This window comes from Anticarsia gemmatalis, chromosome 4 (assembly GCF_050436995.1).
Source record: "Anticarsia gemmatalis isolate Benzon Research Colony breed Stoneville strain chromosome 4, ilAntGemm2 primary, whole genome shotgun sequence".
NCBI lineage: Eukaryota > Metazoa > Arthropoda > Insecta > Lepidoptera > Erebidae > Anticarsia > Anticarsia gemmatalis.
The window spans coordinates 10,173,690-10,185,796 of NC_134748.1; the positions used below are offsets into that span (position 1 = coordinate 10,173,690).

Below are 12,107 nucleotides of genomic sequence, written 5' to 3' on the forward strand. Positions count from 1 at the left end.
ACATTACGAGGTACAAGTAGTTCCGTGTTTGTGTATAAATAAAGTTTTTGATGTTATATACCTACTACAAAAACCGTGTGATGTTGTTTTAAGGATTTATGGTTTCGTCTCTACTTGAGTTTGGTTTTTACAGTACTTTAAAAACTGTATTTATTTACTTTTATGATTAAGTTAGTGGTCAATCTAGTGCCAAAGTTGTTCAAGCTTTTCGAGGGCGTTTGAGATGGATTAGCGACTAATGTCTTATTAAATACAATCGGGATCGAATTTTCACCGGCCCTCCAAAGCAATGAAACGCTTAGTTAAAGTGGTATTTGAGCTGGGCGTCTCCATCACCTATCTATGGTTGCTTAACCCATTGATCGCTTACGGACCGATGCAGCGATGGGAGTAATATTAACTGTTTGCGCATTGCATTTCGTGATTCGTGAAACCTGTTAATAATATCATGCTAGTTACGAGTTATTTAATAGAATAATTGTTCCACATTGGACCTATTTACGCTACTAAACACATAACAGTATGTTTGATTGAGGTCTAATAGAGCGTGAACATTATTGAGAACACTAAGTACATTAGTAACAATTGGAAAAGCCTAGTTGAAAACGTAGAATTTCGTCTAATTAGTAGTATTAATATAACATTTATAAATGTATTTACAATCAATTTATCTACAAGAATTCCAACGAATATAGCAGCAAAAATACTTTATACATAACTAGCTTCTGCCCGCGACTTTTTCCGCGTTAAAACATTTTCCGGAAAAAAAAAGCCCACATATTATTATTAAGGTTATTAACTACCTGTGTACAAAATTTCATTTTAATCTATTCAGTAGTTTTTGCGTGGAAGAATAACAAAGATACATCTATCCATGCTCACAAATTTTCGCATTTATAATGTTAGTACGATCGTCGAATTTTCCGCCGACTGTCGACAGTGCGTAATGAAACGTTTACAGTTTCCGTCACTAAAATACTATGAGGACGTCGTGTTTTATAATAAATAGCTTTACTAATGTAGTATATTTACATCGTTAATTACTATACTTTTATATTATATGCCGTTCAGTTATTCATTGATAACAATCAACTCAAACTGGCCTACTTGTAGCGTAAGACCACCCAACAGTATTGTGATATCTCTCAGTTTTAAATGACGTGACAGGTGGAAAACTCACAATTAAATAGGAACTAACTATCAACGTTTCGTCAATTCTAATATAAACCGTTTTCTAGGGCGTCCCGGGTATTCAGATAAAAGATAAGTTGGCAACGAAGACTTTTTTTAAACGATACCTACCGAATTAATTATGTATTCCTCGGCTGAGGCGCTGACAAAATTCGTAGATTAGTTTTTTTAACACTCATTTACAAAGATTTTGTATAGACTTGATGTCTTTGTTTTTTTTCTTGTATAAATAGATTTGTGTGTCAAAGTTGTATTCAGACGTATATAACGTTTCACAATCTTTGCTATTTGTTCGTGTTTTAAATTTATTCATTGTCACATAAAATGTTCATAGTTTTCTATCGGTCATGAAACTGTATTGTTTTTAATCGCATTACGAAATTTTTAAACAGAATTTTAACCATGTCCTTAATATCATAAGTATTTTAAAATTCAAAGCTTCGTGTCATTTCGATTACTTTCCGAAACTTTCAGCTTCAAAGTTGCTCAATAAATATACAATGAAACATAACAATCTTATATTAAAAACACAAGGACATAAACATAGGTAGAATGACGAGGAGTTTTATAACAAAAAGTATTTATTATTATCTTAGAAAATAGTTTGAATGGAGATGTTGTAGGTTCACAGAGTAAATGTAATTAGCACCGGTGACATGTCAAAATGGTTCCTGATTCATGTCAAATTCCTTGAAGATATGTTTTTCTTTTGGATGAGCAAACCCTTAGGTGGTAGTCAGTCGCTTAGTCATCGCCGCCAGTCATGACTTCCATGAATTCTGTAGACAAAGAAAATATAACATTTAGTACACATTTTACAAAGATATTACGGCAAACAGTCCTTAGAAAGGTCTACGGATGTGATTATAAGCTATCGTCTTTTTGGGATTCAAGTTTTATCGATACTTTTATAACTGGAAAGGAGTTTATGCCTGCAGCTGCACGTACGTGGGTTTTCGTTCCAAAATATTCGCGTAGAATTTCCTCTGGATTTATTTCATCACTTTGTTAACCTATCTACCTATAACTATCAACGAAATCGGTTCAGCACTCTTGCCTCAAAGGTTGCAGACGAAGTAACTTTCGTGTTTATGATAAAACTGTTGTTTGATCGGAAATCAGACGTCCCGGCAATGTATTACTTAAAATTACTGTGTTTAACTGGTAAATGCAGAAGCCAAACGTTCAATACGAGGGCAATACGATAACATCGAAAGTTAGTTACCGCGGTGCAGTAGTTCCAGTTGCTTTATACAGGTTATCAAAGTTAAACGGTGGCCTGTGACCTGAATGAGTGTGCTTTCATACTATGTATTTAGTACAAACATTTAAAGGAGAGATATAGAAAGAAGGGGTGCTCACATGTAAGAATATATCCTACGTTTTCGTAGGAAGTTTGGAGGTTATTCGCTCAGCTGTATTTGGATCTAAATGTTGAGTATCGATATATTTTTTATTGTTTTTGTAAAAATTTACTACTTGAATTTATGAAATATCGCTTGCTATTATATCTGTGCCCTTCAAAGTCTACTCTTGAAAAGAGAGAGGGATTTTGTTTTAGATCTACCGTGCTGGTCAAATAACGGTGGAAAATAACAACACAGGAGTTTAAATCAATTGCATTGACTTCTTTACTAAACATAGAAATAAGGACCAGGAAAAACTAATCATATTATCTCCTTAATAAGAACAAACTGTTATAGCTACAATTTCCTCAAATATAAACCCACGTTGATAATTCGACACGAACGTCGTATCTCCTTAAATCTAAGCTTATTGCCATGTTTAATTTCGCCAGCAAATTAACAAGAATTAATGAATTTATTTACAAACCAACAAGTTTGTAACATGAACAGTAATAGCACACTATTTATAGGATTGGCTGAGTATCTGTCGCTAGCATGCACTACTCGTTTATTTTAGTACTACAGTTACTTTCATTTAATGAGTTCAAGTATAGCTGTTTCTAAGACGCATCTAATAATAAATGTCGTAGCTAATGTTTGTATATAGAAAATACTTCCGCATTAAGAACAATTGTAGTTTATTCCTGCGATAAAATATATTAGATCGCAACGCGGAAGTCAATTAGGGAAATATACAAACAAGAATCTCCCGACAAAAAACTATAATTTATGCTCCAATATTTGTGTATTACGAAAATCGAATCCTGGGAACTCTATAACTGTCATTAGTATCATAATACACTACACGATGCAAATAAATTTCTGAAAAATATCAGGATTTTCTAAACATTTTTTATTCCGAGAAGTAAGATCGTTTGAAATCTCTTCTCGTGAACGAAGTCGGGGACAAAAGTTAGTGAGACAAGTGATGAGCAGCAACATTTGTGAATGTTTATGATTTATTTAGTTTGTTGTCATTGAACGATAATAGCATTAGCTGTAATGCTGACATGTCGCAGCTACGTACAGTATGACCGGGATCACAACTGAACATATGGTTGGAAATAACTATTGTAAGTAGGTACTCTAGTGGTTTATTGGGATTTTAACGCCATTTTACGGATCACGAATAAGTGTCGGCAAAGCTATCCTATAGATAAAGTGACAGGGAATGTACGAAAATCACTTTTAATACTTATTCAAAAGTTATGAAATCGATGCCTAAATTTTTTCATATTAAAATTATGAAAGAAATTATTATTATATTCATATATTTTTCTAAAATACGAATCATGTCTAATTTAAACTAAATTCTCCAATTACCACTAGGTTTAGAACTAACGGTTCTATTAAAATTAATTTCGCTTTATATTTATTGAATGTTCAGAGGCGAACATAAATTGACACTGTCACGTTTAAAACGGATGTTTACTCATAAAACGATTAGGAAAACTGTTTTGCTGATAAATTATTTCTTTGGAGACGCGTAAATAGTTTTATATCTGTTTATTAGTGAATTTGGATGCATTAATATAATTAAATGTAATAGTTATGTGTTTCTAATAACCGATTATTTTTTAAACCGAGTAATATCAAAGCTTTTATTTTATGTCGGTATTCATACTAAAATTATGATTTCTAAAGTTATTTTGTTCTATCTCGCTATCGTAGGTAATAATCTAAACTAATTTTATTGATAGAGTTTTCAACTGATTACATCTTTAAGTAGTTTTCAAAAATTCCTCTGCTTCTGAGTCAAGCACATTAGTTTATATTGATGTACGTTTTCAAAATGTGACTGCGTATACAAATTTATGTGTCCACACGCGTCTATCACATTAATAAAATAAAATAAACATCATCTATCAAAGTGTCAATTCACTGAACTCTGTTAAAAACTAGAGTTATTTAAATTCGGGAATGTTAATAGAAATTAAGAGATAAATATATTTCATCGGATTTAAACAATAAATACAACTAAACTACCAAACTGTCGAAATGATTTTTTGTTCAATGATTCATCACTATTGTTTTAATAACAATAGATAATAGATTAACTAAATAACAATATTTGATATATGAAATTAAAAAAATATGTATATTAGTTCAACACGAATGATACTAGAAACCTTATCTTTTCGCATATATTTTGGGAGTAGCACTCTACATAAATAAAAGCTCTCAAAAGATATCTAGATCCGTTTGAATTAAATAGAAACTTGCGGAATGACATAAAATACTTACACATGAAAACCGTTAAAATAATAACTGAAATTCTAACTAAATAGTGAAATTAGCAAATAATCGAACTCAAGAAAGATAAAAAACTATGAAACATTAATCACTTAAAAGATTCTATTAATGTTTTAGACGTAAATTATGAAAGATTGTTCTAAAATATTTAATTGGGTACATACCATCGAAGTCAACAGTTCCTGAGCCGTCGGAGTCAATTTCCTCAATCATCATGTCGAGTTCCTCGGCGCTGATCTTGTCGTCCAACTCTCTCAGGATCTCTCTTAACACGGCTGTTGTGATGTAACCGTTACCTGGAATAAAATAATCAACCTTAAGTACAAGTTGCTTATAGTTTTTACGAAATTAAGACTTCCTCCATTTATTTATCTAACAACTTCTTATGGCTTTATGCAACTCTCGGGATCTGTTTCACAGTTAAATTAGTGTTAGATAGGACAATCTATCTACTAAATAAAGACTGTCAAATTCCACACAATAAGTCATCTGGTAGATATTAAAAAGTATAGTATAGTGTTGTATTCGTTATTCTAAATTTTGACGTGTATTGTAGCAACAGAAATACTTCTCAATATTTGCTTAGAGTTGCTAGACCTTGTAAAAATTAAGAAAAAATAGTAAATTGAATGAAAATACATGTTCAGAATACGGTCAGATAGCTAATACTACATAATAAATTCATATAAGGACGCAGGTAATGCCCAGACACGTTCCAACATCTGACCCTAACCTATAGGGACATTTGTGGACTAAATGCTTTCAAAACTCAATTTGTTTCTTTGACGGTCAAAAAGGTAAATAGTAACAATATTAGTACAGTACATAATATAAAATTTTGGTAATTTTGAACCTTGTTACAATAATAATAAGGTTGTCTAAAATTAATTTATAGGGCTGTGAAGTAAAACTCCTTGCCTGTATTAATTTCATATTTATAACGTATCTCTGAAGGTTTACAGCCGCGTGGATCCAACCTCACTTGAATTTTATATGATAGGTAGAGATATTTTGTAAGCGAATAGATTTTCGGTGCCAATTAATTATTTATTTACATGATGTCGAAATGGTTTGTGCGTGAAAATTTTATGGTTTAGATATTATCTGAGTTGTTTCTACATTCACTTTTTTTGTGAGTTTGATGTTTCTAAACAAATGCGATTAAGGGCTTCATAACGGGTAGGAAGCTACAAATAGCGGTTTTACTTTCTACTTGCAAGGAAGGTTATTCCTAAAGATACTAATAAAACAATAGTGACTCAGATTAAAAGTCATTAGTTAGCCCTAATTTACGATAAAAAAATAGTAAATGATTTGTTCCTAATAATAAAGTTCGTAAATAAAAAACGGACATTCTTATTGACGATACAGGGTGGAAATTTATCTTAAAAAAGTACTTTTCAATACAGATCTATTACACGGTCGGTCGCCCGACGGAAAAGATTTACTCGCAAGCCCCGCAAAAGGTAATGTCATCGAGCCCATGACCCAGCAAAATTGGCCCTAATACATTGTTACTGACAACATTAAGTATAAAAAGTATATAATTTATCTATACTAATATAATAAAGCTGAAGAGTTTGTTTGTTTGTTTGTTTGTTTGAACGCGCTAATCTCAGGAACTACTGGTCCGATTTTAAAAATTCTTTCAGTGTTAGATAGCCCATTTATCGAGGAAGGTTATGGACTATATATCATCACGCTACGACCAATAGGAGCAGAGTACCGGTAAAAAATGTTACAAAAACGGGGAAAATTTTGACTCATTCTCTCTTATGTGACGCAAACGAAGTTGCGCGTGTCAGCTAGTAATATAATATGACGCCTGTTATACTGTAAGATCTAGGCAAATGTGTATATATACGATTAATACAACCGCGTTTTGGCATTTTAAACGTTAATCCCATGTAAAAGGCGGCGAACCTTTAGCTTTACACCGGGCACGTGACAATACTTCTGATTAATATTAGAAATAATCTATTTAACTATAGGCATGTCATTCAATGATTATAATTACTTATGGTAAAAGTCAGTCAAGCAATAAATATTGTTGTATATAAATATTTAACGAAAAAATAATAAATAATTGAGCTTTTCTTATCCACGTGGAAGCAATTTGAAGACGTTCTCAGTAGCTCATAAAAGGAATTTGTAAATAAAGCAAACCCTTCCTGGTAATCGCAAGTAAGATTTATGACTTCAAAAATTTGGCAGCTCTTTGTTCACTGACGTGGAATGAAAGGAAAGTCTTTTTTACTATTCCGAATATTTATAGGCCCGGTTTAAAATATAAAATCTGAGCATACATTAGTCAAATTTAACAAAAGTCTACCGGTCTCTAATCTAAAATTCTAACCGCATGTCTCAGGATTTCGATTTATTATCTTTAGAAATCAATATAATTATTTTTGAAATACACATAATAATATATGTATGTACAATACTCTCGCTCCCTATAACACGAGACTTACATTATAATTATTAATCGCAAAACGCGTGTGTATTTTATATACCTCTGCCTACACCATCTGGTATAACAGGAGTCAAATTATGTACATATTATACATATGTATGTTATTACGTATCATGATAATTTTCAATAAAATCAGTTTTTTGATGTCATATAGATATAGATACTTGACATGTAAACATTATCGAAAGTTTCAAGAGCAGCCGGTAACATATTCGACTCAATTCTCTTAGCCATATTTATAATCTACACGTGTTTCATCACTATTGATAGACGATAAATTAATTCTGATTGATCCGACACCCATTAGACTGTCAACGCAACGATTTATTGTATTATACCAGATAAGAAAATCTAACATTGCCAAATTGTACATATTATTATGAAGTACATTGCCAACATTTAAAATAGTATACATAATTGGTAGACAAAGGTAACTTCTTGTCTGGCGAGCTTGCGTCATGTCGGGAGGTCAGGCCACTGGCTCAATCAATCCACGTGTCTACCTTGGTTTTGAAATCATATAACATCATTTTTATAGCAAAATTTCTTGCCAATAACCAAATACAGTGGCGAGATTTTCTGCTGTCAGTACTATCGAGTGTCGAGATTTTGACAATTAAAATGTACTGCAAAATTGTTCCTAAGGTGCCCGCTAGAGGCGCTGATCAGATTTTAATACAAAATTTATCGATAGCTAGCCAGGTAGCAAAAGTCGGTAGTGGTAGAGAATCGCGCTACAGAATTGTAAAAATAATCATTAGTGCACTAAGTGTACCGAGTTAATATTACTTTATTGACTACATACAAATGATTTTTTTACTGAAAGCTTTTCCGGTGTAAAGCAAAAGTCAATTAAGATATTCATTATTTTTATGCTGCTAATGGATTGAATAAACAGTTTATTACTACAAATACATTTATTTTTATTAAGTTAATCAGTACAGCGCTAATTTAATTACTTCTTTTATAAACAAAACAAACCATTATCTGATTAACAAGAAACAAGCGAGCACATAAGGTGTTGGGTAAATGAGAACTGTAACGCATTCACCGAGAATGTACTTCCATTCCCGACTTACACTAATGAAATTGCTACAACAAGATTCTACTATTTGCAAACTGTACTACAGCTTAATCTTTACTAACATTATAAATGCGAACCTTTGTCTGTTTGTCTATTCTTTATGCCCAAAACATTGAACTGATTGTGTTTAAACATTGTACCTTAAAAACCACATTCTATAGTTTTTAACCCCCGATGTAAAAAGAGGGGTGTTATAAGTTTGACGTGTCTGTCTGTGTGTCTGTCTGTGGCATCATAACTCTCGAACGGATGCAGTGATTTCATTTTCTCGGTAATCCCGTAGGGGAATTTTGCGGGTAGTAAGCCATATGATTATAGTAGACGCAGGCGAAGTCGCGGGCAAGAGCTAGTGTTTAAATATGACTGAACGTCTGAAAGTCTAATCTTCATAACGATGTTAAATCCTAAAAGAAATTGCTCACTAAATTCTGTCTCAGTTCATTGAATACTTTTACTGAAAATGTCTCTTTGATCCTATTTAACAGAGTTATTTGTTGCTGTTTGTAAATACTTGTATTAATTAACATTGGTCACAGAATTTAAGCAACGAAATATATAAACAAATATTGTTTATGCTCTTGTATTATAAAATGAAACATGTCTTAAGCTTTTCGAACCAACATTTCGATCCCAAACCTCTCTATTTCTATTTCGCTTTTGATGAAAAGTGATTTTTTGCTTGTTTTTTCAAGATACGTTCAGTTTACCGGCAAAAGAAAAACATCGGGAAAAACTCGACCGGTTCTGGAAACCCACTGTCCTGCGGTAAAAACCTAGATGTTGGACGTTCAAAGCTTTGACAGGAGAATTTCAGCATCGAAAATCAAAGTTCAAAACCAGTAAGAGAAATAAACCAACTTAATATGATAATGCCTTTAGTACTTAGGCCACTATAGACATGCGTAAGCTTTATAATGTAGTATTAGCTTTGCTTTCTACTAATTGAATTGTATATTCTAGAACGAGGAATAAATAATAATGAGTATATGCTCAATGTTTACTTTCATATGAAAATAGTGAGTTGAAACTAAGCGTCTTTACAGCGATTCTTTGTGTGTATAATGCAGTACTAAACAATCGTTATTGCAAAGAAGTATACGCTCTAAATACGCCCAGTTCCAAAAGGGCCTAAAGTAATGGAGTGCCAGCATTTTGTTGTTGAGTTGTTACCTTCTTTGTCGTACAACCGGAATGCCTCTTTAAGTTCTTGCTGCATGGCTTCAGCATCTTCCTCAACCATGAACCTGGAAGCCAGGGTGACGAATTCTTCGAACTCCAGCTCGCCGGAGCCTGCAAACAAAGTATGTACATCAATAGCATTTTGAGAAAAACATTGTCTATATGACTCTTAATATCCTTTAGAAAACTGCTTTAGAATACTATATTTTTGTTTGTCTTCTTTATTAATGTACTATTCTCCAGTATTTACGTTCTTTGTTAACTTTAGAACTACTATGTCGATTTGATTTTTACGCATAGTAATTCAAAATAATGACGTACATTTTGAACGAACGAAATTCGTTTGTATTTTAACGACACTTCTCAAACAAAGCGACAATCCTCAAACAATGTCGTCAAACAGATGTAAGCCGGCTGAAGTAACAACGATTCCAGCAAATTCCAATAAATCATCCAAATACACGTAACGAGTTTTGTTTAAGTTGCCCATTTTTGTTCCGTAAGCGCCAAACTTCGGCCAAACAAATGGAGGACATCTCTTGAAATATAAAGAAGGAAAATCAAAACTTTTAACAGTAACTACGGTAAAAAACGTATGAAAACATCTCTACTAACATTTTGGAAAAACATATCGTGAAAACTTGATCCCAAATAGACCACGAAATAACTAACGAACTCGTAAAACATTGAATTTATATTCTTGAATTCCGCATCAGTGAGACAAAACAAAAGAGTTAAGAAACAATAGATTGACATTCCACTTCTTAACTGTCCCATAATGGAACGCAAATGGAAAGCTAATGTGTTTAAAAAGAAACAATTTATTGATCGTTGAATTAAGATGTTTAGGTAATTTAGTGAGCCAACGTTCGTATAAATTGGCATCTGAAACACGGGGAGCGTTCCTAATAATTTTAACTGTTCCAATCTAGTTCAAATTTTCTTCGCAAAATAAACTTTACTACGTTTTATAAATCGTGTTAAAAATAAACTAGAATTAGTATCGGCTAACGGTAGATAAAGAATTAAGCAATTTGAATTATCAAATATAAAAGTCGTGGGTAATGTTCTGTAATGTCTCATCCCACACACTTCCCACGTGGTGTTACATGTCACGAGTAACGTGTAATAAAAAAGGATTCGGAGTAGATTCTAAATTCATATAAATTTTAAAAGTAGTGTTGTGTTGCATATTAACTTTTTGGAATGATTAAAAAGTATAATTTTGATTGACCTCATTTCTAAAGTAGGTCACTTTTTCTCAGCAGCAAAATTTTAAATTATTTTTAATTAAACAAGTAAGGATAGCTACTGACCGTCAACATCAACCTCATCGATGATCTCTTTGAGTGTGTCGTCGCCGACCTGGTGACCCAACATGCCAAGGATGGTGCCGACCATCACGGTGCCGATGCATCCCTTCTTCTCCTGGTCGAAAGCCTCGAAGGCCTTCTTCAAGACTGGAAATGTGGAACTCCAATTTAATAAAAGAAGTCTTTGAATACTGGCCAGCGGCAGAAATATTTTAAATTTAGAACTTAAACTTTAGATCCAAAAAAATTTTTTTAGTAAATAATTAAATAAAACAATAGAATATTACTAGAATAATTAAAAAATACTCAAAAAGAAATAGGAAAAAGAATTGTACTCACTGGCGATCTGGTCTTTATCAAGTTCCTCCTGTGAACACCAACAAAAATCAGGTATTAACAAAAATATCCAGTAAAACATCCATAACATATTCGTCGAAAAAAAAATGAAAAAAAAAACCACTTAATATCACTTCACTAACACATTCACATGAAAAAACGCGCTCACCATTTTTCACAGTTACACGCGACGGGCTCGTGTGTTTATAGGAATTGCACGATGGTATATGCTAGAGTGAACCACAACAAGAGGAACACGAGCCCTTTTATCTGAATGGACTGAGCGACTAGCCGGAGGCGCGCGCAAATATCACCCAGGTTGATTCGGTTGGTGCCTTGCTTCTCTACTTCATACCTCGGCACACGAGTCACTCAGTTTTGGCTTCGCAAAATGCTTTTAACCGTTGTCGTTAAGGTCATCGTACATTAGAACACTTGCCGGATGTCCACTGCACGGATGTGCATGTGCAATGCCAAATGCGTATTTCACTATATCACTGGATCGATTCCGTCGTGATATTAATTACTCATTAATTAAAATATCGCCCTAATTTGGAACTTTGCCACGCCATTTCAAGAATATTTGAAACAATAGTAACAAAAAGTGCTATAAAACATATCTACTCCTATATTTGGCTTGCTCTGGCATGTACAGTCGATTATACATGATATTGACTGCATTTTAATTAAATTATCTACGAATAATAATGATTTACACTTATTGTCTACTCGATATTTTGTAATAATTTTAATAAGCTTTTACCAATTGAATTCAGCCGCTTATACTAAACTAATTTCACGAACCACTAATCAAAATACTTTGACAAAATCTCTGACGGTCTACATCAAAATATTTCATTCACTCTACATCT

The 12,107-nt window shown here is 32.9% G+C and overlaps 1 protein-coding gene across 1 annotated transcript; it reads right to left on the reverse strand.

Annotated features, from left to right (window-relative positions):
• Nucleotides 1-1,754: 1,754 nt before the first annotated feature.
• Nucleotides 1,755-11,563, reverse strand: LOC142972509 (troponin C, isoallergen Bla g 6.0101-like). Its single transcript, XM_076113710.1, has 6 exons — nucleotides 11,405-11,563; nucleotides 11,239-11,266; nucleotides 10,903-11,046; nucleotides 9,578-9,697; nucleotides 5,015-5,146; nucleotides 1,755-1,970 (listed from the first exon to the last, which is right to left on the reverse strand). The coding sequence occupies exons 1-6, from the start codon at nucleotides 11,405-11,407 to the stop codon at nucleotides 1,936-1,938; spliced, it is 462 nt and encodes a 153-aa protein (XP_075969825.1). The 5' UTR covers nucleotides 11,408-11,563; the 3' UTR covers nucleotides 1,755-1,935.
• Nucleotides 11,564-12,107: the final 544 nt, after the last annotated feature.

Coding starts and splice junctions, on each gene's coding strand:
- LOC142972509 (XM_076113710.1), bottom strand. Junction 9,698..10,902: donor CGATGAGGTTGATGTTGACG/GTCAGTAGCTAT, acceptor CTTTGTTTGCAG/GCTCCGGCGAGCTGGAGTTC. Junction 1,971..5,014: donor AGGAACTGTTGACTTCGATG/GTATGTACCCAA, acceptor CTTTGTCTACAG/AATTCATGGAAGTCATGACT.